This window comes from Bos indicus, chromosome 3 (genome assembly GCF_029378745.1).
Source record: "Bos indicus isolate NIAB-ARS_2022 breed Sahiwal x Tharparkar chromosome 3, NIAB-ARS_B.indTharparkar_mat_pri_1.0, whole genome shotgun sequence".
NCBI classification, from domain to species: Eukaryota; Metazoa; Chordata; class Mammalia; order Artiodactyla; family Bovidae; genus Bos; species Bos indicus.
In genome coordinates, this window is record NC_091762.1 from 57,977,150 (window position 1) to 58,005,000 (window position 27,851).

Consider the following 27,851-nt stretch of genomic DNA (forward strand, 5'->3'; position numbering starts at 1 on the left):
ATTTGGACATTTTCCCCAGTTTTATGTATCAAATATAACATCTTAATTTTTTAAAGTTTTTTCTTTTTAGATTTTTATGATGCTTCATTCAGGGTACTTGGCATAAGTCAGGGACCTATGTATAAATATATATTTCAGTTTTAGTATAAATTAAGGTATTTCTGTGTTTGTAGGATCATTTTAGACATATCCATGATTTTACTTAGGATGATAGATAGGAACTTGTAACAGGAGATAATTAGGAATTATTAAAAAGAGGAGTAGAAAACATCCCCTTGATTTTATATAAAATCCATTCGTAATGGGAGTGTTGTACTTTGCTCTTTAGTAAATTTTTAGATCATATGCAAGTACTGTAAAGTTTAATAATGTAGAGAAATACATCAAATAACACATTTTTGTTTTGTTTTCTCTTATAGGCAAATGCTTTGAAAGCAAGCCGTTTTTCACAATCAGTGAAAGTAGTACATGAACGACTGCAGTCCCAAATTCATAAAAAGGAAGCAGAGAATGAGAAATTAAAAGAACACATAAAGGTTATAAATACTCATCCATTTTTATAGTTTTAAGTGCTAACAGTAATGAATGACAATATAGTCTTAATTCTGGTTTTGAAAGAATTCAATTTAAGTGTTGCCATGGGAAATCCATATTTGAGGCAAATCTTAACATTTCTGGTCTTTCTAAAGATTTGGCTCCAGATCCTAATATGAAAATGCTCTCTCTCTGTAGTACCGATCTAGGAAGGATTTGTATAAGATTGAATTACTTAAAAAAATCTCTATTCTTAAATTATATTTATTTGGAAAAGCTATTAAATATAAGAGAAAATTAAAATAACTTAAAAATACTGAAGCTATTAATATTTGGTATACAGTCATCCCTTTTATGTGCCTATAATATACTTAAATACTCTTGCACTTATTTAATGAGACAATAATGTTTATTATATTGATTTTGTTGCTAATAATAATAACATTAAGATCAGGTAACCTAGCATTGGTGTTTAGATAATCAAATAACCTGTTATACAGCTTTTTTAGCAGGGTAATTAAGAGGAATTCTCTGGTTTAAACTGCATAGTTTAAATATTCTTGTGGAAGCCTTACAGTCACTTTGAGGTGAGAGTTTGAGGTTGCTGTGGTATGACACAAGCTAACTGCATCTACTGTCATTTTTGCTAAAGGAAAAGAAGCAATGTGGCCACTTTTGAAAGAGAAGTGTAGAAAGACAAACCCCATTGAGTGTGAGGACTTCTGTGCTGGATTTCTGTTTGCTTTTATCTTCCTGATCATGGCAGATGCCTGTAGCCCAGGCACTTGTTTTTCACAACTGCATATCAAGGTTGTTTTTCCTTTTTTCCTTCAGTGGCAAAAAGCTTTTGCCCATGAAAGAGACATTAAGCAGACTTATGTGAGACATAAACTTTGTCTTTTGTCTGCCTTTAGGTGCTTTTTAGCACTTTCCCCCAGATATTCCCTGTGTTCTTTGCGTCCGTGTCTTAGGGCACTGGAGATGAACTAGAGTTGGAATTGTACTGCTCTGTCATGGTAAATATAAGAGAATACATGTAATTTAATATCTCAGATTATCTACTACAATTTACCTTTTTTTTTTTTTTTTTTTTAAATTATGTCCTTAAATAGCAGTTGGGGAAGTTCTTGAAAATATTTTCTTTAGTTTAAAAATGAAATAGTAAACATTTTTTTGAGTTAAATTTGACAGTTCCTTTTTATATTCATGATATTTAGGAGAGCAAATATAAGCTATAAAATCCTAAGATTTTGCCATCATATTCACCTGTCTAATACTTTGAGTTCACATTCTCTTACAAAATTCTATTATTTAGAAATAATTAGAAGAAGTTGAATTAGCTCATGGATTTTTTTTACATTCCTTCTAACACAGTTTTGAAATTTATTTAGGGTTGACAGGTTTTGTTGTTTTTTTTTAATGAATGCATGCACAGTGAACTAACTCCGTTTGCCAACATAAATCTCATTTTTTTTTAGTATTGTTGATGACTCAACAATTATATTGGGTCTTTTAAATTTTTTAGTTACATTATAATTCCTTGAGAACTACCTTAAAGATACTTTGAACTCATTTTTCTTTCTAGATCTTTAAAATATGTCAATTAGAGTTAGAAGATTTTCACATTTTAGAGGAGACAGGATAATTATCTTTATAATATACTGCAAGTATAATTCTTTGGAAAGAGGAAAAGGCAAATAGTTGGTTTAAAATATATATCCATTCATTTGGCAAATGACTGTGACGGGGTTATTTTGAAACTATAAAAATAATTTCATAGTTTCAGCACACTTCCTAATAGTGGTTGAGCATGGGATTTGATAATCTAGTAAGAAAGTCTTGTGGATCCATGTTCAAAGAAACTCTATTTTACCCTTAGTGGTAAGTGTGCCTGTCATTCATGATGTGGTGATGACACCCTGTGGTTTCTTAGAGAAAGTACAGCTGTTTTTCTTGGGTTGGGAAGGGTTCTTCCTTTCTCTAAAGCTGACTTAACTATATTGCAGTTTGTTTTCCTTGTTTACTTGTTAAAATGGGGTTTTTTAGTTTATAGAGATTTTAAAAGACAATTTAAGAATGTTTTGCTTCTTCTCTTAGTTTGTGAAGTTACTTTTCAAAGAGATCAAGCCTTTAGATCTTGTTTAAGATGTATCTCTTAAACTCAGTTTTACTGAAAATTAAGTGTAGTTTTTTGTTGATCATAGGTAGAAAAGCTCCATCTTTTACTGTAACTCCTTTGTTTTTTTTTTTTTTATTAAAATGATTGTCCAGGAAATGGAAGACTAAAACTTAAAGTCTTTAATAATTTTGCATTCTTTTCTGAAACACACAACTTTTAAGAAACGTAGAAATGTTAAAACCTTAAGTCTTTAAGTTCTTAGTACTCAGATGCTTTAAAATACAAAGTAACAAAGTGAGCAATGTATTTTCTTAATGTTTGGTTATTTGGAACTGATTCCAGATTTCTTCCTGTTTCTAAAGTGTGTGATTTAAGGGCCATATGGGGTATAAATTACGAAATAGGGAAGTCTCACAATTTTTGATTTATTCACAACAGTGTGTTTCTTCTTGCTGTATCTGTGGTTCATTGTATTAGGCTTATGGCCTTCTAGGTGGACTAGGAATTCATTGATCCACTAAACAATAAAATCCATGTGAGCAAAGAAAATAAAATAAAATACAAAGTTTTAAGATAATTTGAAATTAAAACTTGAGTTATCACACTAAATCATATTCATCATCGACCCAACCTAATATTCTGTGTTTAGTTATATCCCCAAGAGATATGTAAGGAAAGTTATGTCAATTAACATTATCAGACTCAGTGGATAAAAACATGCCTTACCTTTGGGTAAAAAGATAACCAAACATCTTTTTACCCTTAATGACTCCTACTGATCTGGTAGTCCTTTCTGGAACCCTGTGTGGTCTTAGAATAATAGCTTCACTAAACTTACTACTTACTGGGCAAAGTAGTACTTTTATTGTCTTGATGTAACTCTTTGAAATGTCAAGACTTCCCCCTTAATTCTAGTAAATTAAAATATAGCAAATAAGTTTTTGTTTATACTCTTCATAATCTATAGATTTTGATTATATATCCTTTAAGCATTTATAATTTGAACTAGAGTCCTAATATATTTGGGGAGCTACTGATTCCTTTGAGCTTTATGTACCTACTGTTTGAATTGTCTCTGGCTTAATTACATTGTTTTTTTTTTTTTTTGATTTGCAGTAACTAGTGAGTGCTATATATAATATTCTAGATGTGAAATTAAAAAATTCTAGTTAATCAAAAAGGTTTTAAGGGAATTAGTGTTTCTGCCATAATCACCAGTATTAGCTTCTTAGTAAGAGTAGTATTAGCTTTATATAGGTTTATACATTTTAAATTTGCACTGTATAACTGGTTACAAATAAACATTGGTGAAATCACCTTTCTTCACTGTTTTGCTTTTTACTAAACTTATTAGTCTTTTTCATAAATTCTATGTGGGAGATTACTTACATATTTTAACAATGTTTATGTCAACATTGACATTCTAAAATAACTACCACTGATATTTTTTAGAGCTTAGAAACCCAAATATCAGAATGGAATTTGCAGTTGAAAAAGAATAAGTATGAGGCTGTAGCAATGAAAGAATCAAGTAGGCAAAAAACTATTGCTCTAAAAAAGGCATCTAAAATTTACAAACAAAGGATTGAACATTTTACTGGAGACATGGAAAACCTTACTTCCCAAATTAGAGAGCAGGTGAGTTATATACATTCTTCCTTAAAGAATTGTTTTATGTACTTAGTTTATGTACTTAACTTCATAACACTTAGTATAATTATCTTGTTAGAAAAACTTTACTCATACTAATTTTGCTTTCGTGTTTATTTTGAAAGATTACATAAAGTGACAGATTTGCATTTTGAATTACATTAGCGTTTCCTTGGGACTTTGTTTAAAGGATGTGTAAGTTCCAAAGCACCTGTGATTACATTGGCTTGTACCACTTCATACATGTTCACCCTTGGAAATTTACATTGCATATTAACGTTAAATTAAAGTACGTTAACAAAGGCTCTGAGAAGGCCTTCAACGTCAAGGAGGGTATTGAATTCAGAGTTTTCCACCACTTAGTTAGCTGCAGAATTCTTTTATTCACAAAGTAACTCTTGGAACTGATTCTGAGGAATGCTGCTGCTGCTGCTAAGTCGCTTCAGTCGTGTCCGACTCAGTGCGACCCCACAGACGGCAGTCCACTAGGCTCCTCTGTTCCCGGGATTCTCCAGGCAAGAATACTGGAGTGGGTTGCCATTTCCTTGTCCAATGCATGAAAGTGAAAAGTGAAAGTGAAGTCGCTCAGTTGTGCCTGACTCTTAGTGACCCCATGGACTTGAGCCTACCAGGCTCCTCTGTCCATGGGAATCTGAGGAATACCAGTTTGGGAAATGCTGATTAGTATTATTAGACCATATGACTTTATTCAGTAATTCACTTCACTTAAACTCTATAATATATTTAAATACATGTGCTGATGTAAACCCACCATGTGAAAGTTATCTTTGGGTTTATTAACAAAGTTGAAAATTGACTTAGTGCTTTGTTTTTGATGAATTGTGTTTATTCAGTTACCAAGTAATAAAATATTTACTCTTTTTAAGTATCATTGGTATCCCAAATCTTAAGAACTTAGATACGAATGAAATGAAAACAGACTTGCATAAATGGTCATATAAACAAAACAACCTAATGTTTTATAAGCTCAACTGTGAACATTTTAAAACTCTTAATATTTAACCTACATTCAGAAGAATTTAATTAGATAAAAGACTTGAGGACTAAGTGCAAAATCTGTAAGGCTGAAGGCCTAGCTGAAAATATTCCTGTGTGTTAAAAACTAATTGAGTCATTAACATTCTTGGGATTTCCTTTTAACTAGCACGATGTCACTCTTGCCCCAGATCATAGTATAGGAAGACTTTGCCACTTGTTAACCTGGTGACTTTGGGTAAGGTACTTAACCTCTCTAAGCTTTAGGCTCTTTATCTATCAAATAGGGGATAATAATACTGCCTGTCTCCTATAGAAATAAATGAGAAAATATATGTCAAAGCACAGTGTCTGTCAGACTGCATTTTTGCCACATTAACCTCCTTTCTATTCCTCTAATGTGGGTATTGTGTTTGTTTCACTGTTCTATGCTGTTGCCTCTGGCTGTAATGTTCTTCTCAGGTTCTATAATAGCTGATTCTTTTAAAAATCACTCTGGTATCTTTTTACTTGATATCTCTACTTGATATCTCTTCACACGGGCCTTCCTTGACTGCTCCTTTTGAAATAGCCCCACAACAGTTAATCACATCAATGTCTTAAATTTTTTTCTTAGCACTTATTTTATAGGCAAAATTTCTAAATATCTTAATTTATATTCTAATATAATTGCCAAACATATCCTTCATAGTGCATATTAACATTCATTTACATGTAATATAAAAACAGAATACTAGTCTTTTTTAAATACATTAAAAAGATTACTGTAAAAATGTAAAAAAAAAGTCTCGCACATAGTAAATGTTGAATAAACACTTGTTCAGTGGTAGGAAAGAAGGAAGCACCCAATAAATGTAAACTGCTCATATCACTACTTCTAAGTCTTCTGATTAGTAATTATTGGCACCCTTGTCATTCTAGTGAATTTGTCTTTCTTTAGAGAGGGGTACAATGGCTACAGCTCTTTAGGTGAATTTGTAAAGAGTAGATTCATTTGACAGTTATTTGTTGAGAGTCAGTAGAGTGATCTATACAGAATAGCTTGACATAGAACTATCATATGACCCAGAAGTTTCATTCCTGTATATTTATCCAAAAAGGCCCCAAAACCCAAAAAGCGAATTTAAAAAGATATGTAGCCTAAAGTTCATAACAACATTATTTATGATAACCAAGATATGAAAACAACTGCTGCTGCTGCTGCTAAGTCGCTTCAGTCGTGTCCGACTCTGTGCGACCCCATAGACGGCAGCCCACCAGGCTCCCACGTCCCTGGGATTCTCCAGGCAAGAACACTGGAGTGGGTTGCCATTTCCTTCTCCAGTGCGTGAAAGTGAAAAGTTAAAGTGAAATCTCTCAGTCGTGTCCGACTCTTAGTGACCCCATGGACTGCAGCCTACCAGGCTCCTCCATCAATGGGATTTTCCAGGCAGGAATACTGGAGTGGGGTGCCATTGCCTTCTCCAGTGAAAACAACTAAGTATCCATTAACAGATGACTGTATAGAGAAGATGTAGTGTATACACACACAGGAATATTCCTCAGCCATAAAAATGAACTTTTTGCCATTTGCAACAACATGGCTGGACTTGAAGGATGTTCTAAGTGAAAGAAGTCAGAGAAAGACAAGAATTCAGTAAATATAAAGGGAATTATCTTCAGTAATTATGAAACATTTTTTTAAAATAGGTGTGTTAACATCCTTAAAATGTTGTTAGAACTGTTATTATATGCATATAAAGTAATAGTGTTATAAAGTCATTATTAAAATTTACTTTAAAGTTTTCCTGCGTTCAGATTTGTACACTGAAATTTTCTGTAACAAAAGTTCCATAACTTATAGGATGAGTGTTTCCTTGTTAATAATGTATTTGTTTTTAGAACAAAACTAGTGTTATTAAATTACAAGATGAGTACTTTATGTATTTTTTAGGAAGCCAAGTTGTCTGAAACAGTTTCAGCTTCCAATGCCTGGAAAAGTCATTATGAGAAAATAGTAATAGAGAAAACTGAGTTGGAAGTTCAGATCGAAACAATGAAAAAGTAAGAAAAAAAAGAGTCTTTTTACTATTTTATAAGAAATGTTTTCAGTTCTTTCCTCTTTGAGTAGTTTATATATGGTTCCTATGAATTACGTATGGTAAAGCTATTGTCTGATTTGCTATGTTTGCTATTTATAATTTATAAACTTTTCTTACTCTAAAAATACAATTAAAAATTATTACCCAATAAAATGCATTTTTATTCACAAATTATTGATCCTTAAGTTGTCTTAAATGCATAACAAAGAAAATCTGAGTAAAAATATGTATGTTTTATATTTTGTTATTTATTATTAATAAGTTAATAAAGAACTATATATTTGCTTTTGAATGTTTCACTTTTTGTATATTTTCTTCAATTTTTTCATTGAAAAGTAGTATTATTTGCTTCCTAAGATTGTTTATTATCTCACTTGATACTTTTATTTAACTCTAACTCTTTCCCCAAATTGTGCGTATGTGTGTATGCATGTATGAATGACAGAAAGACAGTCCTACCTGTGGATCATAGTTTAGATGTTTTACTGACTAGCCAAGAGAATATTGTGTAATTTTTCATTAGTGTCATCAATGGATAATTATTTCTAATCAGTTACTCAGGTAGAAGTAACCTTATAGATTATGGTTTCCTATTTCCTTTGTTCTGAGTGTGATTAACTTTTGAAACTGTACTTTACAAAGAATAACTTCAGAAGTACACTTAAGATATATGTTGTTTGAATGAAAATTTCTATGGTTTTTATAAAGGCAAATCATTAATCTTTTGGAAGATCTGAAGAAAATGGAAGAGCATGGAAAAATTTCATGTGAAGAAATTCTTAGAAAACTTCACTCAATTGAATATGAAAATGAAACTCTGAATCTTGAGAATACAAAATTAAAGGTATTATGTGTTTGTGTGTATGTATATCATGTTGTATAATGACAACTTAGTCCTTTGTAGAAGTAGCTTGAAGTAACAACATTTTTAGAAGTAAAGTTGTATCATTTATCTTTTATGTTTCTCAGAGTTTTAGAATATCATTATAATAAGCAATTCTAAAACTATATCTTTGTATCTTTACATACATATATATGGACAGTACTTATATATTTGAATGTTTACAGTTGTATACACAGATACATGTAAAAATTATTTTCAGTAGTACTGAATAACATTTATGAAGCTGAATAACTATCTCTTTGTCTCAACCTAAGAGAATTTATTTATTCTCCAAAAATACATTAACTTTAACGCATAAGATTATTTCTAGGTGTCATGGTTATGGTAGGATATAGCCTCAGGCTTGGTCCATTTGAAACCAGAAAGTATATTTTTGGCTGCTTCATAACTGGAAAGAATTTTCCAACTTAATCAAATCTGAGGGACAATTGAGTTTTTATGTACCAGAGAAAAGATGTAGAAGATTTTATACTTCCTGAGAAAAAGGATATTTGAGTTCCCACTCATAGATATGTATAAGCTGATGAGACCTGACTAAAGAGGATGACATCATTTTCAGTTCCTTAATACTGTTTTTGGAGAACAGTAAATAGAAGACAGAAAAAAATCTGTTTATGGGGAAAAAAAGGCGAAAATTGGCAGTTCAAAACCTGAGTGGCATCAGAGAACTGAGCTACTTTTAGGCTCTCTACCCTGCCATTCAAATGGGTGATGGGGCTCCATCCATTATATTTCCAAGATTCAAACAACAGGATGGAGGGAAACAAAAGATGAATTCTCTCTCCCCTTTTCCCCATTTCCTCCTCTTTATGGAGACTTCCTGAAAGTTCCATACCATTTGATTCGTCTCCTTATTTAGGTATTAATATATGGCTTCCTCTGGGCTTCCCTGGTGGCTCAGAGGTTAAAACGTCTGCCTGCAATGTGGGAGACCCGGGTTCGATCCCTGAGTTGGGAAGATCCCCTGGAGAAGGAAATGGCAACCCACTCCAGTACTCTTGCCTGGAGAATCCCATGGAGGGAGGAGCCTGGTAGGCTACAGTCCATGAGGTCGTAAAGAGTGGGACACGACTGAGCTACTTCACTTTCACTTTCACTTTCATATGGCTTCCTCTAGTTACAAGGGAGACTAGATAATGGAGCCTCCTAGTGATCCTGCTGCTACTACTGCTAAGTCGCTTCAGTCGTGTCTGACTCTGTGCGACCCCATAGACGGAAGCCCACCGAGCTCCCCCGTCCCTGGGATTCTCCAGGCAAGAGTACTGGAGTGGGTTGCCATTTCCTTCTCCAATGCATGAAAGTGAAAAGTGAAAGTGAAGTCTCTCAGTCATGTCCAACTCTTAGCGACCTCATGGACTGCAGCCTGCCAGGTTCCTCCCTCCATGGGATTTTCCAGGCAAGAGTACTGGAGTGGGGTGCCCTTGCCTTCTCCAAGTGATCCTGAGCTCTAGCCAAATATGAATACTCCTCATTTCCTGCAGTTTGTTCATATTTTCCTCTATCCCTATAGTCTTACTATTTTTACAGTTTGGAATTTTTTTTCTCAAGTATTTAAATCCTACCTTTTCTTTAAAGTTCAGTTTAAATGCTCCTTCCTCCCAAAGTCTCCTCAATTAGGATAAATCTTTCCTCACAAACTCCCATCTTTTATGCAGAGGATGCCTAGGGGAGGTGTGACATATAGTTAGTTCTCATTCAATATTTATTGAACAGTTCTTTTTTTTCCTATTATTTTGATTGGAAGATAATTACTTTACAATATTGTGATGGATTTTGCCGTACATCAACATGAATCAGCCACAGGTATACATGTGTCCCCCTATCCAGAATCCCCTTTGCACCTCTCTTCCCACCCCATCCCTCTGGGTTGTCCCAGAACACCAGCTTTGGGTGCCCTGCTTCATGCCTTGAACTTGCACTGGTCATCTGTTTTACATATGGTAATGTATTTGCATGTTTCAGTGGTATTCTCTCAAATCATCCCACCCTTGCCTTCTCCCACTGAGTCCAAAATTCTGTTCTTTACATCTGTGTCTTCTTTGCTGCCATTCAGGTAGGATCATTGGTACCATCTTTCTAAATTCTATATACATGTGTTAATATACGTATTTGCGTGTTAGTATAATTTGTCTTTCTCTTTCTGACTTGCTTCACTCTGTATAATAGGCTCTAGTTCATCCAGGTTCCTCATTAGAACTGACTCAAATACGTTCCTTTTTATAGCTGAGTAATATTCCATTGTGTATATGTACCACAACTTCCTTATCCATTCATCTACCAATGGACATCTAGGTTGCTTCCATATCCTAGCTATTGTAAATAGTGCTGCAGTGAACATTGGGGTACTGAGATGTGTCTGAAATGTGTCTCTTTCAGTTCTTGTTTCCTCTGGGTGTATGCCTAGCAGTGGAATTGCTGGGTTGTATGGCAGTTCTGTTTGCAATTTTTTAAGAAATCTCCACACTGTTCTCCATAGTGGCTGTACTAGTTTACATTCCCACCAACAGTGAAAGAGGGTTCACTTTTCTCTACAACCTCTCCAGCATTTATTGTTTGTGAACTTTTTGATGATTCAATTCTGACCGGCATGAGATGATACCTCATTGTGGTTTTAATTTGCATTTTTCTAATAATGAGTGAAGTTGAGCATCTTTTCTTAGGTTTATTAATCATCTGTATGTCTTCTTTAGAGAAATGTTTATTTAGGTTTTTTGCCCATTTTTTTGATTGGGTAGTTCATTTTTCTGGTATTGAGCTGTATGAATTGCTTGTATATTTTGGAGATTAATTCTTTGTCAGTTGTTTTGTTTGCTATTATTTCTCCCATTCTGAGGGCTGTCTTTTCACCTTGCTTATAGTTTCATTTGTTGTGCAAAAGCTTTTAAGTTTAATTAGGTCCAATTTGTTTATTTTTGTTTTTATTTCCATTACTCTGGGAGGTGGGTTATAGTGGTTCTTGCTGAGATTTATGTCGGAGAGTGTTGTGCCTATGTTTTCCTCTAAGAGTTTTATAGTCTCTGGTCTTACATTTAGGTCTTTAACCCATTTTGAATGTATTTTTGTGTACGGTGTTAGAAAGTGTTCTAGTCTCATTCTTTTGTAGGTATGTCAGTTCAGTCACTCAGTTGTGTCCGACTCCCTGTGACCCCATGAATTGCAGTACGCCAGGCCTCCCTGTCCCTCACCAACTCCCAGAGTTCACTCAAACTCACGTCCATCGAGTCGATGATGCCATCTAGCCATCTCATCCTCTGTCCTCCCCTTTTCCTCCTGCCCCCAATCCCTCCCAGCATCAGAGTCTTTTCCAATGAGTCAACTCTTCGCATGAGGTGGCCAAAGTACTGGAGTTTCAGCTTTAGCATCATTCCTTCCAAAGAACACCCAGGGCTGATCTCCTTCAGAATGGACTGGTTGGATCTCCTTGCAGTCCAAGGGACTCTTAAGAGTCTTCTCCAACACCACAGTTCAAAAGCATCAATTCTTTGGTGCTCAGCCTTCTTCACAGTCCAACTCTCACATCCATACATGACCACTGGAAAAACCCATAGCCTTGACTAGACGGACCTTTGTTGGAAAAGTAATGTCTCTGCTTTTGAATATGCTATCTAGGTTGGTCATAACTTTCCCTCCAAGGAGTAAGCGTCTTTTAATTTCATGACTGCAGTCACCATCTGCACTGATTTTGGAGCCCAAAAAAATAAAGTCTGACACTGTTTCCCCATCTATTTGCCATGAAGTGATGGGACCAGATGCCATGATCTTTGTTTTCTGAATGTTGAGCTTTAAGCCAACTTTTTCACTCTCCTCTTTCACTTTCATCAAGAGGCTTTTTAGTTCCTCTTCACTTTCTGCCATAAGGGTGGTGTCATCTGCATATCTGAGGTTATTGATATTTCTCCCGGCAATCTTGATTCCAGCTTGTGCTTCTTCCACCCCAGCGCTTCTCATGATGTACTCTGCATATAAGTTAAATAAGCAGGGTGACAATATATAGCCTTGACGTATCCTTTTCCTATTTGGAACCAGTCTGTTGTTCCATGTCCAGTTCTAACTGTTGCTTCTTGACCTGCATACAGATTTCTCAAGAGGCAGGTGAGGTGGTCTGGTATTCCCATCTCTTTCAGAATTTTCCACAGTTTATTGTGATCCACACAGTCAAAGGCTTTGGCATAGTCAATAAAGCAGAAATAGATGTTTTTCTGGAACTCTCTTGCTTTTTCCATGATCCAGCGGATGTTGGCAATTTGATCTCTGGTTCCTCTGCCTTTTCTAAAACCAGCTTGAACATCTGGAAGTTCACGATTCACATATTGCTGAAGCCTGGCTTGGAGAATTTTGAGCATCACTTTACTAGTGTGTGAGATGAGTGCAATTGTGCGGTAGTTTGAGCATTCTTTGTCATTGCCTTTCTTTGGGATTGGAATGAAAACTGACCTTTTCCAGTCCTGTGGCCACTGCTGAGTTTTCCAAATTTGCTGGCGTATTGAGTGCAGCACTTTCACAGCATCATCTTTCAGGATTTGGAATAGCTCAACTGGAATTCCATCACCTCCACTAGCTTTGTTTGTAGTGATGCTTTCTAAGGCCCACTTTACTTCACATTCCAGGATGTCTGGCTCTCGGTCGGTAATAGTAGAGTAGTTCCTATAAAAATGTAAGTCAATCAGACCATGCCACTGCTTTTGGTTAATAGAGTAAACATCTACAAGGCATTATACTATCTGACCTCTGACATTGCCTCTCTGACCTTATCTTCTTCCACACTTCCCTTTTTCTTGCTTTCTGCTACATTGGCCTTCTTTCTGTTTTCCTCTAACTGACCAGGTTTTCTCCCACTATGGCCTCTTCCCTCAAAGGGCAGCACATCCTTTTGGTGTTTACTCCAGAGTCTCTTTTTCAGGAGGCCTTCCTGGTAGCCCATTCTCATCTTGTCCTTACTATCTTGCTATCATGTATGATATATCTTTCATCTTGTTCTTGTTTTCTTTGTCTGTATACTCCTTGTTTTTGTCTGTCTATACATGGAGTACATTAAGCTCATGATGGAAGGGGTTTTTGCTTTTTATGTTCACTACTAAAAGACTATATCCAGTGCTTAGGGCATTTGTAATAACTGGTCAGGATATTTTTTTCATGTATTTTTCATCATTTACATTTCTGCCTTTTGGAATTACCTACTAATTATCCTTTACATGTCTTTTTTTTTTTTCAAAATTATTATATAAGGGTTCTCTCTATATTAGGATATTAATCTTTTGTCATAATCCTTTACTTTATTGCACATTTTGTTAGCCTGTTTAATACTTTGAGGGGCTCTGAAATTTTGGAGATACACATGAACCTATGTATGTATATGTGTATGTGTGTGTATGTATATAATATATATATATATATATATTTTTTTTTTTTTTTCCCTTTACGGCTTCCTTTTGGAGTCTCTCACATTTCTGCACATCTTGGGAGCAACATACTAACTATGATCCAGAAACAGACTTATCTTTTCAAGGATGTTTGTATAGCGAACATCCTTGGAAGATAGTAGTGTTTCCTTCTACCAAAAGGCATGCTTACTGCCTGTTATAAAAGATTTGCGTTCCCTAAATTTGGAGTTGCTTCTCTGTGTGTCTCCTATTGTGTACAGGTGTCATCGGCCCTCTTGGTATTGCTTTGGAGGAAGTGAGGCTTAGGAAACTAACACAAACACTGATATAAGACTCACCCAGGAGTCTTGTGTCTTCTGCTAGTATCCATGAGACTATGCTAGGCTAACTGGTAGTCTTGGAGGGTAAAAATTTCAGACTCTTACAGTTCTTGATATCGTCTTTTGATTTTATGCTTAGTTAGGTTTTTACTATTCTAAAATTAAATCAGATTTTACCTGAATCTTCTGTGAAAAAAAGTGTAAGCTTAATTTTTTTTAATATTTAACACATTAAAATAAATGTATAATTGACCAATGTAAAAATGTTTGCTGAAGGTGTATTGTTAACCTGTTTTTTCCTAATGAATGATTTTCTTATTACCATTATGGTGATCCATATTTTCCCGTTTATTTAAAAATCCAATCTTTGTCATATAATAAATATAATCTTAATGTATTTTTTTTTCTATTCCATAGACCCCTGTATTATATAGAGAGGGGTCAGACACAACTTGGCGACTGAACAACAGCATACATTTTAATATGTAATAAGTACTGAGATTCTCTACTTAGTATCCTTTAAAATTTTTATTAGTCTCTTCTATTTTTCCACATGAATTTTAAGTTAATTTTCTCATATTCCTCTTCCCCTCAACTGTTTTGGTTGTAATTATAGTAAAGTTGTATTGATTTGTAAAAAACTGATATGTCAATAGTATTGAGTCTCCCTTCCAGGAATGTGGGCTTTCTATTGTTCAAGTCTTTTATGTCAATAAATTTTTAAAGTTTAAAAATAAGTTTTTAATAAATAACTTTTTGAAATTCTTAATTTTAATGGTAATTATATGCAGTCAGAAATAAGTTAATTTTATTAGCTTTGTTGATAAATGAATTAATTTTTAATGCATCAAAGTACAAATGAATTCTAATGATTTATAAAATCTATTTATATATTCCTTAATAGACTACACTTGCTACTTTGAAGGATGAGATTGCCTCTGTTGAAAATGAACTCTTAGAATTGCAAGAAGTAGAAAAACAACAGAAAACCCTTATTGAAGTTTATAAAACTCAGGTAACCATTGCATTTATTTTAATGTTTGTTAAACTTGGTAGATAATTTAAACACTGTATTTGTTTATGGTTTAAAAAAGCAGAACTGAGGAAAGGTGGAGTTATTGTGATAAAATATGATTTATCTCAAAATATTTCTTAAGGTCCCAAATTCATAAAATGATTCCTCTTATTCCTAATTTGAATGCGCTGTTTATATTGGATATTCCTAAAAGTGATCTAAAATTAATTGCATAGGTGTAATGGAACTTATAGTAATCTTGTTAGTTAATTTTAGTTATATTTGTCATCTTGTATTGTTAATGGTATTGATTTAGAATAATGACTCCATTCAAGGGTCATTAAAGCACAGTATTTCCTCTTTGCATCTTAATAAAGTATAATTCAGATTTATTCTCATGAAATACCTGGAAAAGAACATATGTATTGAATAGAGCATGTGTTAATTGGTAATTTATAGAAAAGCTTACGATTTAGAAATACAGTATTTAAGAAAAACTTCATTTGAAAGATGAGACATATGCAGGTCCTTGAATGATGGGTAACAAATTGGTCAACAAGGACCCTTATTTTCATGAAAGAGAGTGTTTGAATCAAAGGATAATGAACTAAAGGTTAAAGCTGAAGGAGGGAAATAATGTAGGTAAGTAGGAAGGACTCCATTCCCATGGTTTAGATGGGAAACTGGAGTTGAGACTAAAATTCAGTTAGAATATTCCAGTTATCCCTGCTAGAGCTAAGAGTGGAGGCTGTGATGGACTGTGTGATGCCTCACTGAAAATATCATCTGGGTCTTCCAGCTGGTTGTTCTGATTTAACCCTCCATGAAGAATACTGTGAATGAGTATATTCTTGGCTCTGGGTCTTGTATAAAGTGCTTAGGTTTTTTGTTTTTTATTTAACAGATTTTGATGTGTAGAGTGAAATAGTTGCTTTGGGAGCTAGTTTGGACCAGAGACCAATTCTTTAAAGTGACATTGACCTGCTAATGAAGGTCTCTCTCTAAAGTTCAGAGCTCAGGTGAAGATTCTAGAAGTATTATGGGAAAAGACAGGTAAATCACACAAGGATTGTGGATTAGAGTAGAGCACTGAGTGATTCTTGTATTTAAAGAAGGAATAACATTAGATAAACATACTGATGGTACTAATAGGGTAATGATAATGGGTTTAAAATAGAAATTTTAAAATTTAAATTCACAGTTTTAGCTTTTTATTTCATATAATGGTCCTAATAAGAAAATAATGCATATTACTGTAATATATTTTATTTTCAGATACAAAAGGTGCAAGAAGCAGCTGAAATGGTAAAAAGCAGATGCAAAAATTTGCTACAAGAAAATAGCCTAATAACAAAAAACAAAAATAAAAAATTAAAAAAGGTTAGTTTGACATTTTAAATAATAAAATGTTTTATTTATGTTTTGTACTGTATGAATTTTATATGAATTCTTTTATATAAATTTTATATAAATTCTGTCATTTTCTTTAGTTTAGACTTAGGAATTATCTCTTCTCGATTTCTGTGGCAATTTGTTTTCTAAGTAAGTAATGTGTCTTCCAGACCTGAAATGTGTTAATATATTTTAAAATTTTTTCCTAAATATTTAAAAAATAACATAAATGTTTAATTTTTCTGATACAAGAGGAGACTTAAGTAGCATCAAAAAATGGTTATCACTGAGCTTCATGCAAAGTTGACTATCTTTCATTTTTAATCTCACCTTTTTTATTCTGATACTAAATCTTTTGTGTAAAAAAACAAAATATTCTCTTCTAAATGCTTTTTTGGAAGAAAAGTAACATTAAAAGCAAAAAGAACCCTTTTCTTTTTTTTTTTTCCCAAAAACAAAATCGTTTCCTTTTTTTTTCACCCTATTGCAAAAGAATGAGGGGAAGGTCAGTGTTGGCAAGTTATGATGTTTTTGTGAATATTTTTAAGTTTTTAAATGAAACCGCATCCTTTTTTGGGTCTTCTCACATTGCTTTTGGTAAGGAAGCAGTGAAACTTTTAGGACGCTGACATCCCTGACTCCCAGCTAGGGAGGTCATGGGATGTTACTGGTTAGTTGAGTGTAATAAGGTGACTGTCTCTGGGTTGTCCCCACATCTTGGAATTGAGAAGTCTGAGTAAGACACCAGTGTGAAGAAGAGGTCAGTCAGAGCAGGCTTCTCTGCTGGTTAAAAGAGAGAAAGGTAGCCCATCAGATGTGCAACTTACTACTTTTCACCTATTTTTAGTAGACCACAGAAGAAATCATTTCATACCTCTTGGTTACTTTTTCTCATGAGACATACCAATGCAAATGCCTCCTCTTTTATAGGCAACTTTTATAAATAAAAGTCCATTTTAGAAAACCTGTTCAAAAGGCTGAAGAGGCTGGAGCCTGTGCAGGGTTTTCAGATACTATGAGGTCACAGTGTTTTCTTACTGGTATTAAACCAGATAAGCTATTTTTTAAAGTGAAATGCTTCCTTTTTCTTGTCCACTGTTTTAAGTCTCTTGTCTTTGTCATGGGCTCTTAGATGTTTGGGGACCCAGAGGCAGGCATTTTTCTAATTTTATCATTTGTCGTCCAGAAGGCCTGATGTTGCATAGTAGCTCTTGGTATTCCCTGTCTTGGGGAAAAGTCTAGCTTTTGTTTTTCTTCCCTATGAACATCCCAGGTGCCCTGTGTCTTGTTATTTCCTCTAAATTATCAGTTCAAGCAATTTTTATGGTTGCTTCTTGTCACATCTCTACAAAAGTGCCACCGTGAGGAATTGTAGCAGCCCAGAGATAATATAGGTACAGTTAGATTTATTCTTAGTAACATAGTAACATTAATGATCAAATTATAGTCTCCTGAATACTACTGATATTAGGTATTTTGAATTTACATACAGCAAACCTCACTAATTCTGACTAAGCTGAGTGCAGCAAGGCTGCTTTATTCAAAATATCTGAGTTACCAAATTTTGGACAAAATTCTATAGTTACTTCAGACTGATGGCTGGACAGCAGAAGACTACTGTACCAGCTTTCTTAGTAATGTCTGTGCTTGCATATAAATGACAGGACAGAGTCAAAAGTTTACTTTCCTAAGTAATTTAAACATTTGCCCTGCAAGCTACTATCACCATATTCATTTACTCAACAAACTTTTTGTACACTAATTAAAGTCCAACCTACTTTTGTGTTCTATATTCTAATTTAACGGGTGGGCTTCCCTGGTGGCTCAGATGGTAAAGAATTAACCTGTCATGCAGGAGTCTCAGGTTCAATCCCTGGGTCGAGTAGATCCCCTGGGGAAGGGATTGGCAGAATGTGCCTGGAGAATTCCATGGACAGAGGAGCCTGGCGGCAGTCTGTGGGGTCATAAAAAGTCAGATATGACTGAGAAAGTTTCACTTTTCATTCTTATTTAGCACAGTCAAACTTAAAGTTTATTCTTATTTATTTGGTTAAATCTCTTTTTATAAACTCTTATACCTAAAATATTTATTATATTACAGGCATATCTAGTATTTAAGATAGTAAAAACATGGATGCTGAATGTGTGATCTTGCACTTATTTCCCTAATGCTACAACTCAGATGAGAGGCCAGATGGAGTCTCATCTGAAGGAGTTAGAACGTGTCCGCGATTCCTTGACGGCGGTGGAACAGAGGCTTCAGGAGTGTCAGGAGAGTCTGCAGTACCACAAGGGGAAGTGTGCAGACCAGGCACACACCGTTAGGGAGCTTCAGGGCCAGGTGTCCAGCCATCATTTTGATTTTCGTTAGATGTGTTAAATGCTTTGGAATAATTTCTCCAGTTGAGGGCACTCCTGTCAGGGGTTGATTATTTTACTCTTATCTAAATAAGTTGATCAAATGTCAGTTTCTTGTGAATACTGTGATTATTTTGTAAACTCTTCTTGTTAGTATTTTATAATGAAAAATGGTAGTTAAAATTGCTAATTTTTAGTTTATTCATACAAATCTATATTTAAACATTTGAGGATAGTAATAGCATGAGAGAAGGAGCAAAGCTATGCTTACATGTATATTTTTGATGTCAGGATAAGATAAATTATTGAAATTTACCATATAAAAATTAGAATTTATTTCTGTTAGAATTATGTGCAAGTTTATTTGGATTATTCTCAATTTTTTAAACATACACTTTTTCACTGCATCAGAAGAGAGAGATCATGGGTTTCATATAGCCGTCTCTTAATTAAATGCCTAACATAGTAAACACTTAATAAATATTTTTTAATCTTTTTTCAAAGAAGCATATCCAAAGGTGGTGGCACATCTTTTTATTTGCAAAATAATTTTAGGAAGAATTCCCTATCTTCCAAATTAATCTGGATTTAATATTGAAAATCATCCTCTTTTTAAAAGAACTCAAACAAAACTTTGCTGAGTTTATCTCCTGAGAAGAGATCTTTCTAGGAAAGTGTCAAATCACACTAACTGAAATATGAGAAAAAAATTTTTTTTCAAAACTGCATTATTTAAATGTAGCTTTTTTAAAAAAAATTTTTTTTGAAGGTCAAAGGTCTAAAGGGTTTTATTTTTATTTTTAAATTTTTATTGAAATACAGTTGATTCACAATGTGTTAGTTTCTCACATATGTGTATATATATATATATAGATAGATATAGATATAGACAGAGAGAGAGATAGTTCCACACATTATATAGCAGATCCTTGTTATCTAGTTTATATATAGTAGTGTGTATGTTTAAACCATAATCCTAATTTATCCTTCTCCCCCACTTCCCCTTTGATAATCATAAGTTTGTTTTCTGTGTCTGTGAGTCTATTTCTGCTTTGTAAATAAATTAATTTCTATTATTTTTTTTAGATTCCACATATATTATATGATATTTGTCTTCCTTCTGTTTGACTTACTTCATTTAGTATCATAATCTCTAGGTCCATCCATATTGCTGCAAGTGGCATTATTTCATTTTTTAATGCCTGAGTAATATTTCATTGTATATACTTAGTATATCTTCTTTATTCATTCATCTATCAATGGACCCTTAATTAGGTTGCTTCCACGACTTGGTTATTATAACTAGTGCTGCTGTGAATGTAGGGGTGCATGTATATTTTCAAATGATAATGTTCTCTGGATATAGGCCCAGGAGTGGATGGCTGGGTCATATGATAGTCCTGTTTTTAGCTTTTATTTATTTATTTATTTTTATTTTTTTTTAATTTTATTTTATTTTTAAATTTTACAATATTGTATTAGTTTTGCCAAATATCAAAATGAATCCGCCACAGGTATACCTGTGTTCCCCATCCTGAACCCTCCTCCCTCCTCCCTCCCCATACCCTCCCTCTGGGTCAAGCAGTGGGAAAAATATTGTTTTGGTGTAGGCAAGTGTATCTTTGGTTGATTTGCTTATCTGTTTTGTTTTGCTTCTCACAAATATGTTTTTTATTCAATAGTTACAACTTCACAGATATTCAATTATTAATCACTGTCTGTAGGTGATTATCAGAAAACTGTAAGAGTAATCCTAAGTATCCAACAATAGGAGGTTACTGTTTAAAATCTTCACATTTACTTAACAAAATACATGTTCTTTTTCAATAAAACATTACTCAGAATGTTTTAATTGCCATCTTTCAGTAACAATTTTAGTAAATAATTTTCCATGAGGCAGCAATAGTTTTTTAAAAAAATCCAGGAATTTAAGAATTTGTTTTTTAACAATGTAATATTTCTTGGTGTCTCTCTGTGTAGGGGTAATAATATTTATACCATCTTCTTTTTTATAATTGTTCTAGCAGTAAACTATGTAGATTTCTCTGGAAATCACTTATGAAGAAAATAACCAAGAAAACTTTTTTCTCTTTTAGGTTGACGAAAATCATAGTCTTCTGACAAAGCTTTCTCTGGAAGAGGAAAATTATCTTATTCAGTTAAAGTGTGAAAACCTTAAACAGTAAGTATTAAATTGACTTAAAGTTGGTATTACATTTTTTTCTACACACTATAATTTTAAAATATATGTCTTCTGTAAAAAGAAAATTAGAACAGATGGATGCAGAAAATAAAGAGCTTGAAAAGAAGCTGGCAAACCAAGAAGAATGTCTTAAGCACAGCAATCTTAAATTTAAAGAGAAATCTGCAGAATATACAGCACTGGCCAGACAGCTGGAAGCTGCTTTAGAAGAAGGAAGACAAAAGGTACAGATGGCCTTTATTTAGAAACATTTTAATTAGATTACCAAAGAGTCATCTTTTTAAACAGACGATATCTCATCTTGCCAAACCTACAGTTATTGTTTTTATCCTGATGACAGGGTGAAGGGAGCAATTACATTTTTGTTTTTTATCTACTTTTCCCTTTTGGAGCTAAACAGATATGTTACTGGTCCGGAGTTACTTCACTAAATAAATGGTGATGTGGCAGGGTAAAGGGCAGGAATGGAAAACACTTTATAGGAATCGCCCTTCTTTTTTTTAAATGAAACCAAAGCAAATATGCAAGTTACTGAACCTTTTGGTTTTGATTGAGATTCAGTGAGCTATAAAGCTCAACTCCCTTTTGGCAAATGTTGTAAAAATAAATATGGACAAGAATTAATTTCCAGTTAAATCCATATGATAAGCATTTAATAAATATCTCACTGTCTGTTGAGAAGCATTCTGTTAGTGCTTCTGATACACAGATGAGTAAGAACTGGCCTCAGCTCTCAGGACACTCACAGTTCAGTAGGGAAACAACGTGTGAACAGACAGTATCATCCAGCAAGTAGTTGCTACAATGTAGGGAAGACACAAGGGGCACTGCCAGGTGGATTAGTTCAATCTGGAGATGTGGAGAAATGATTCAGGAAGATCTCAAAGAAGAGGTAAATTTATCAAATAATTTGAAAATGTAATCTTGAAAGACACGATGTGGGCTTTGGAATTCACAAGAGGTGGATTTTAATTCTGGCCCTGACACATTATATCCCAACCCAGGGCAAGCTACTTGCCAAACTTTAGTTTCTTAATTGGTAAAATGGGGAAGATGAGTTTCCTCATAGGATTGAATGACACTGGAAAGAGATTGTCTATACCCTGATGACTCTCAGAAGTATATCTCTGCCACAGACTTCTTTATTTCCTGATATCTAAATTCGTATGCTCTGCTATTTATCTCCTCTTAACATTTTTAGGCAACTCAGGCTTTACATGTCCAACACCAGACTTTGAATGTCTCTCTGAACTCTTCCACCTGTGGTCTTTCGCAATCCTGTTAAAGGCAATTCCACAAGAGTGAGAGAACTTCTGATACCCTTGAACTCTTAAGTGTCACATAGATATATTTTGATATTTTTTAACCTCTGGGAAAGCTATTTAAGTTGACTTTGAAAGACATATCGTTGAATGAAAGCTGAGTAGTAAAATGTACTGCCAATGATAGAAATGTAATCCAGGTTTCTCAGTCCCAGCCTGTGGGAGGAGAAGTGACTTTAGCCTGGGTTCAGACTACATGAACCTTGGAAATGCTGGATGCTGTCAGATTTCTTCTCAGAAGTATTTAGAGTCCTCAGAGATGTGTCTGCCCTCTCCTTTCCTTCCTGCTGCGGTGAAATGTGGAGCTACTGCCGCGTGAAGAGTGCCGTCACTGCCCTGTCACTGTTGTCCACACTGCAGGGCATTGTAAAGGACATGGGTACTTGTCCTGGGGGCTCTTTCTCCCAAAGCTTCAAATGCTGTTAGAATTCTTCTCTCACAATCACCCTTGGAATGTGTGCACAAGAAATCTTTGTAAATAACTTTATAATAACTTAGAACTTAGTCCCTGGGAGTTAGGTTAGAGGACAGTCCTCATACTAGCTCCTTGCTCCTGAACTAGTCTCTGCCTCCACTTTCATTCTTGTGGTTCCAACTCACCTTTCCTGCAAATAGGTTCCCATGTATCTGAATCCTTGGATAACATTGCTAAGCTAGACTTTCTGCTGAAATAAACCATCAGAGAAATACGAAAACTCAAATTCAGACCATTTTGGAAGTGAATGAATGAAAAACCAATCTTGTGTGTGTGTGTGTGTGTGTGTGTGTGTGTGTGTGTGTGTGGTGTGAATATCATCTACCCTGCCCCCAATTCTCTCCATCCAAGTCTATAATCAGCATCGATTGTGAACTTTCTATGTCCCACCACCACTTTGGATGCCATGATAAATACTGTAAAAACATGGCAGTTAATCTCAGCAGATTGTGGAAATATAGTATTGGGGAAAACCTGCCTACGTCACATCTGTGGTAATATATACACGTCTTCCACTTCAAGCTACTTTTTCAGATACTTCATACCAAACAGGAGAATGCATGCTTATGCTATATGTGTTTCTCAAGATAGAACACCCTTAAACACTTTGTAGTTAAGTTGTCTAATATCCAAATAATATCTATTTGGAAAGAAGAGATACAGTATAATTATGTCAAGGCTTTAAATTATATCTTAAAGAAAGCACATTTAGCTCTTTTATTCTTTCAATTAAAATTACAGGTTTCTGAAGAAATAGAGAAAATGTCATCTAGAGAAAGGGCTTTACAAGTCAAAATAGTAGATCTGGAAAATGAGCTTAGAAAGAAAAATGAAGAACAAAATCAACTTGTTTGCAAAATGAACAGCGTAAGTATTAGTATGGCTTAATGTATTTTCATTAAAAATAAGTGAGCATTTAACATTCTTAGCATGGAGTTTTAGTTAAACAGTTAACATACAAAGTGAAGGGAATCAAGGCTATTACTTTACTAATAGTACTAAAAGTAACAAATAATATAAATCATAAAAATAAAAATGTCAGCATTTGGCCAAGGAATTATTATCCTGTATCCTTGGTAGCTTCTATTACATTTCTCCCAAAGTCTCATCAGGCCCTTTCTCTGCATATTATTTTTACATGACAGATGCTTAATGAAAGTTACAAATATCATTTACTTGTTTTCTTTCTATTATGAATTTTTCATTTTTAAGATAAACACTATGATAGATTTTGATAGTATTAAATAATGAATATTATATTTTAGGAAGTTATAAGTTGATGATTTAGATGTTTTAGTTATATCTGCTTATGAGGTGGATGCTTGGGTCTACTCAGTCATAAAATGAAAATACCAAATTGGCTATGTTTAGTTAGTCTTCTAATGTTTTCTCCTAACTATTCATGAAATGGTTGGTGTAATATACTATGAAAACTAGCACGAGTTGTGATTGACTTAGTTGAAAATTATCTACTAAACAGTGACATAGGAAATAATAATACTTTTATTTTTTCCAGGAGCCAGACTCCATGATAACTATTTTTTCATTCCCAAGAATGTAGACCATTGAAAACCTGAAAGGTTCAAAAGTTAGATATTTTAGCCATCATTATTAGTTTAATTTTATTACCATCAAAAGTTTCATGGCAATTTAATCAGAACAAAACATTTCTCATCTTTAGTTTAGCACAGGCCTTCGCTTTATTTCAGAATATTTTTTAGTCACTGTCAGAGTTTCTGTTATATTGTAAAATGTGCGATATTCTGTGTGTAATTGAAACTTCTAAAAAATGAGTATATTAAAATAAGGTATGTGTGTTATAATATTCCTAGTACTTGGTTAAAGCTGCTAAAATAAGTAAATTTAAGATCTGATGTTTAGTTAAGCTTGATGATTTTTACAGTAGTAAAAATTTAGAATTCTGACCTTGGATTAAGACATTGCTGAAAAATGGGTTTATTTCTGTCCCTTCCCGGGAGCAGTTCAGTTGGCAGTTTCAGATACTTGTTTTATACACACGCCTTAGCTCCATCTGAATTGTAAGCACCCTGAGAGGCTGTCTCATAGTTAATTGTATGCTGCTGTCTTCCATAGTGCCCGCCCCACAGCAGCAGGCCTCTACAGATTTTCTGCCCAGTGCTTCAGGGGGAGAGAGAGGGAATAGATACGCAGACCCAAGGGTGACCCTCAGCGGCCTACTCTAGATCAAGAAGCCTGAAATGTCTTTGGAATATATTATATACTTACATTTTAAAATCTATGTTCATTTTGCATTCTACCTTATGTGTATTTGTATTAATATTTTTCCCTCCAAGGTGTTGAGTAAAATCAATGTTTCTCAAAGATCCATTATAGTCATTCTATGACTTTGTGGACTTCAGCCTGGCGAGTTGTTTTATACCACCCACTATACTTTCCTTGGGGGCATTGCTCAGTTTCAGAAGGTATCTGGTGTCATTGAACACCTGGTAGGAAGGATATAAAAGATTTTTCTTCTCATGGTTCCTACATTTTAGTTGGAAGGTAGGTGATATTTGTAGCCTGTCTATCTAAAATATTTTCAGTGAACAGATCTATTTGGGAATTTACACACAACTGAATATTTTAAAAATACATTACATTTTAAATGTTTTCCTCAAAGACCACATATGATATTGAGTTCATTTTGTTTTTAAAAGATTCCAAAAATAAAATGTTCATATTATCAAAACTAGAATTCTGTCTAGTTTATAGACAGCAAAAATAGTTTTGCTATTTTAAGATAGCAAAAGTAGTCAGCCTTTTAGGCAAAGAAAATGACAAAAACTAGTATTAAAATATGCCATGTTAAATGTAATAGAAATTGTGACAGTTTTAAGTAAAATCTATTTAAGTTAATCATATAAAATATATAATAATTTGGGGCAAAGTGGGTGTGTATTACAACAAACTGTCACAGAGATCAACCATGTGTGTGCTCTATTCTAGATTTTAAAGAAAAGTGAGTTCTAAAGTTTTTTCTTTTAAAAAATTAAAAACCATGTATTCAATTATTGTGTATATAAATTTTTATATTATGACTATCCTTTGATATTAATGTCATTATTAACTATTTTTATTTCTTTTTTTTATTTAGAAAGCACAACATCAGGAAGTATGTTTGAAAGAAATACAACATAGTCTTGAAAAGTCAGAGAATCAAAATGAGAGTATTAAGAATTATTTACAGTTTCTTAAAACCTCTTATGTAACAATGTTTGGATAAATTTTTGGCTTTACTTTCTATAAACAATAGATTTTTACTATGAGTAAAAAGTAATTAGGTAAAAATTAAATAAATATGTTATCTGTTGCTATACTTTATGATTTATGAGTGGTGCTATTAAGCTTTTATGTAAAGATTTTTGAAACATAATTTATTATCCAATTGAAATTTTAAAACAAGATACATGTTAGTATTCCTTTTTTGCTGGATAGTCTTCACTTAACTCTGGATTAATATCTATTTAATTTATTTTGGTTTCTAGAATATTTTATACACAGAAAAGAAGCTAGAATCATTCTTTGTGACTATAGCCACCATTCAAATGAATTTGTAATAAACCTTGGCCAATTATAAGCCAAATACATGATTTTAAATAATGTATGTAATTGTTTTACATTATATAGTGCTATATGTGTATATATTAATATAATAAAAGAAAATACTCTGAATATTATTTTTAATAATGATATAATTGCATACTTTCTAAAGTTGCCAAATGTCTCAGTGTACTTAATATTGTTTCAAATATATGCTAAAATGCCATTATAATTTCTGTCAGGTTTTAAATATAGAATTTTAAGTCATGGCTTTATTAAATGCCAGCTGACAGTGACAGATGAAAACACGGTGGCATGCATTCTTTATAAAGAATAGGTCTTTAGTCTCTCCTGTGAATTTATAGTCTCTTTTTGTTCATCTTATGTTAGTGATTGATATTATTAGTGTAGACATTCTGAAACCCCTGAGTTAACTGAGAGATTAAAGAGGAGTGATTTTTCCTACCCCTTCCCATGGCCAACTCACATGGGATGATCAAAATAAACACTTTTAATACCAAGAAGCTTTAGTGTGAGATCTTTGTTATTGGAATGGAGTAGAAGAGACACCAAGAAGATGTTCTCTCTAATCTCCTACCCTATGTGTCAAGTCAGGATACTCTACAAGGGGACAGATATAATTGACAAAGAATCAAGTAATAGTGACTCCTCTCAGAGAATGACTTGAGAGGTGTTTATTTAAAGGACACTCAGGTCTCAAATGATCATTCAAAGCAGCAAGTTGTGTACTACACAGTCCAGCCTATGAACTGAGCTCAGTCTCTCCAAGATGTTTTATCTATTTCTCTAACCAGAAATGAGGGCCTGCTTTTCTCTGATCCCCTCACTCCTAAGACTGCTGTTATCATCTGCAGGGGCTTACTTCCCAGTGACCCAATTGCTTCATAGTATTTTTCAAAAATACAATAATTTCAGAAACTGGCCACATTTTTTGCCTAACAATTGCTAACAATATTAGTGTTGCCTTTTAATTTTAAATCATAGTACTTGTGTTACATGCTTGACCCTTGTGATTCTTTCTTCATCTCCTTAAGCAAAGGCAGCCTTAAGAAATACTCTCATGAAAGAAAAAAAAATACTCTCAAGAAAGAAAACGAAGGTTTTTGAGTATTTTTCACTAGACTTTGAACTCTTAAAGAACAGAACTGTATCTTATTGATGTTTTCTTATTTCTCTTTCAGCTACAACACAAGACCTGGTATATAGACACTTAGTTGATGTTTGTGGATAGGTAGATGGATATTAAAAGAGGGAGATATTCATATTCCTGTTTTAAATATGAAAAGTATAAGAGGAATTACTCCTGTGGCTGTGGTATAAAACTCTTTGAGTTTTAAAGTTGGTATTTGAACTCGAGTCTTCTGACTCCAGAATCTCTGTACAATACTTTTTTCCTGTTGTAAGCAGTGACAGCAGCATTAGCCCAGTGGCATCATTGCTATCGGAGAAGGTAATGGCACCCTACTCCAGTACTCTTGCCTGGAAAATCCCATGGACGGAGGAGCCTGGTAGGCTGCAG

At 33.9% G+C, this 27,851-nt stretch overlaps 1 protein-coding gene across 8 annotated transcripts in view; it reads left to right on the plus strand.

The window, feature by feature from the left end:
- ODF2L (outer dense fiber of sperm tails 2 like) overlaps window positions 1-26,835 on the plus strand; it is a 402,314-nt gene extending 375,479 nt beyond the window's left edge. For all 8 annotated transcript variants that reach the window (XM_070786179.1, XM_019957163.2, XM_070786174.1 and 5 more), the window contains 10 exons: window positions 420-536; window positions 4,106-4,291; window positions 7,233-7,342; window positions 8,089-8,224; window positions 14,890-15,000; window positions 16,276-16,380; window positions 20,847-20,932; window positions 21,015-21,177; window positions 23,492-23,617; window positions 25,866-26,835. In XM_070786179.1, the coding sequence (XP_070642280.1) occupies window positions 420-536; window positions 4,106-4,291; window positions 7,233-7,342; window positions 8,089-8,224; window positions 14,890-15,000; window positions 16,276-16,380; window positions 20,847-20,932; window positions 21,015-21,177; window positions 23,492-23,617; window positions 25,866-25,994 (1,269 nt within the window). In that variant the 3' untranslated portion in view covers window positions 25,995-26,835. The remainder of the gene's footprint in view (window positions 1-419; window positions 537-4,105; window positions 4,292-7,232; window positions 7,343-8,088; window positions 8,225-14,889; window positions 15,001-16,275; window positions 16,381-20,846; window positions 20,933-21,014; window positions 21,178-23,491; window positions 23,618-25,865) is intronic.
- The last annotated feature ends 1,016 nt before the right edge of the window (window positions 26,836-27,851 follow it).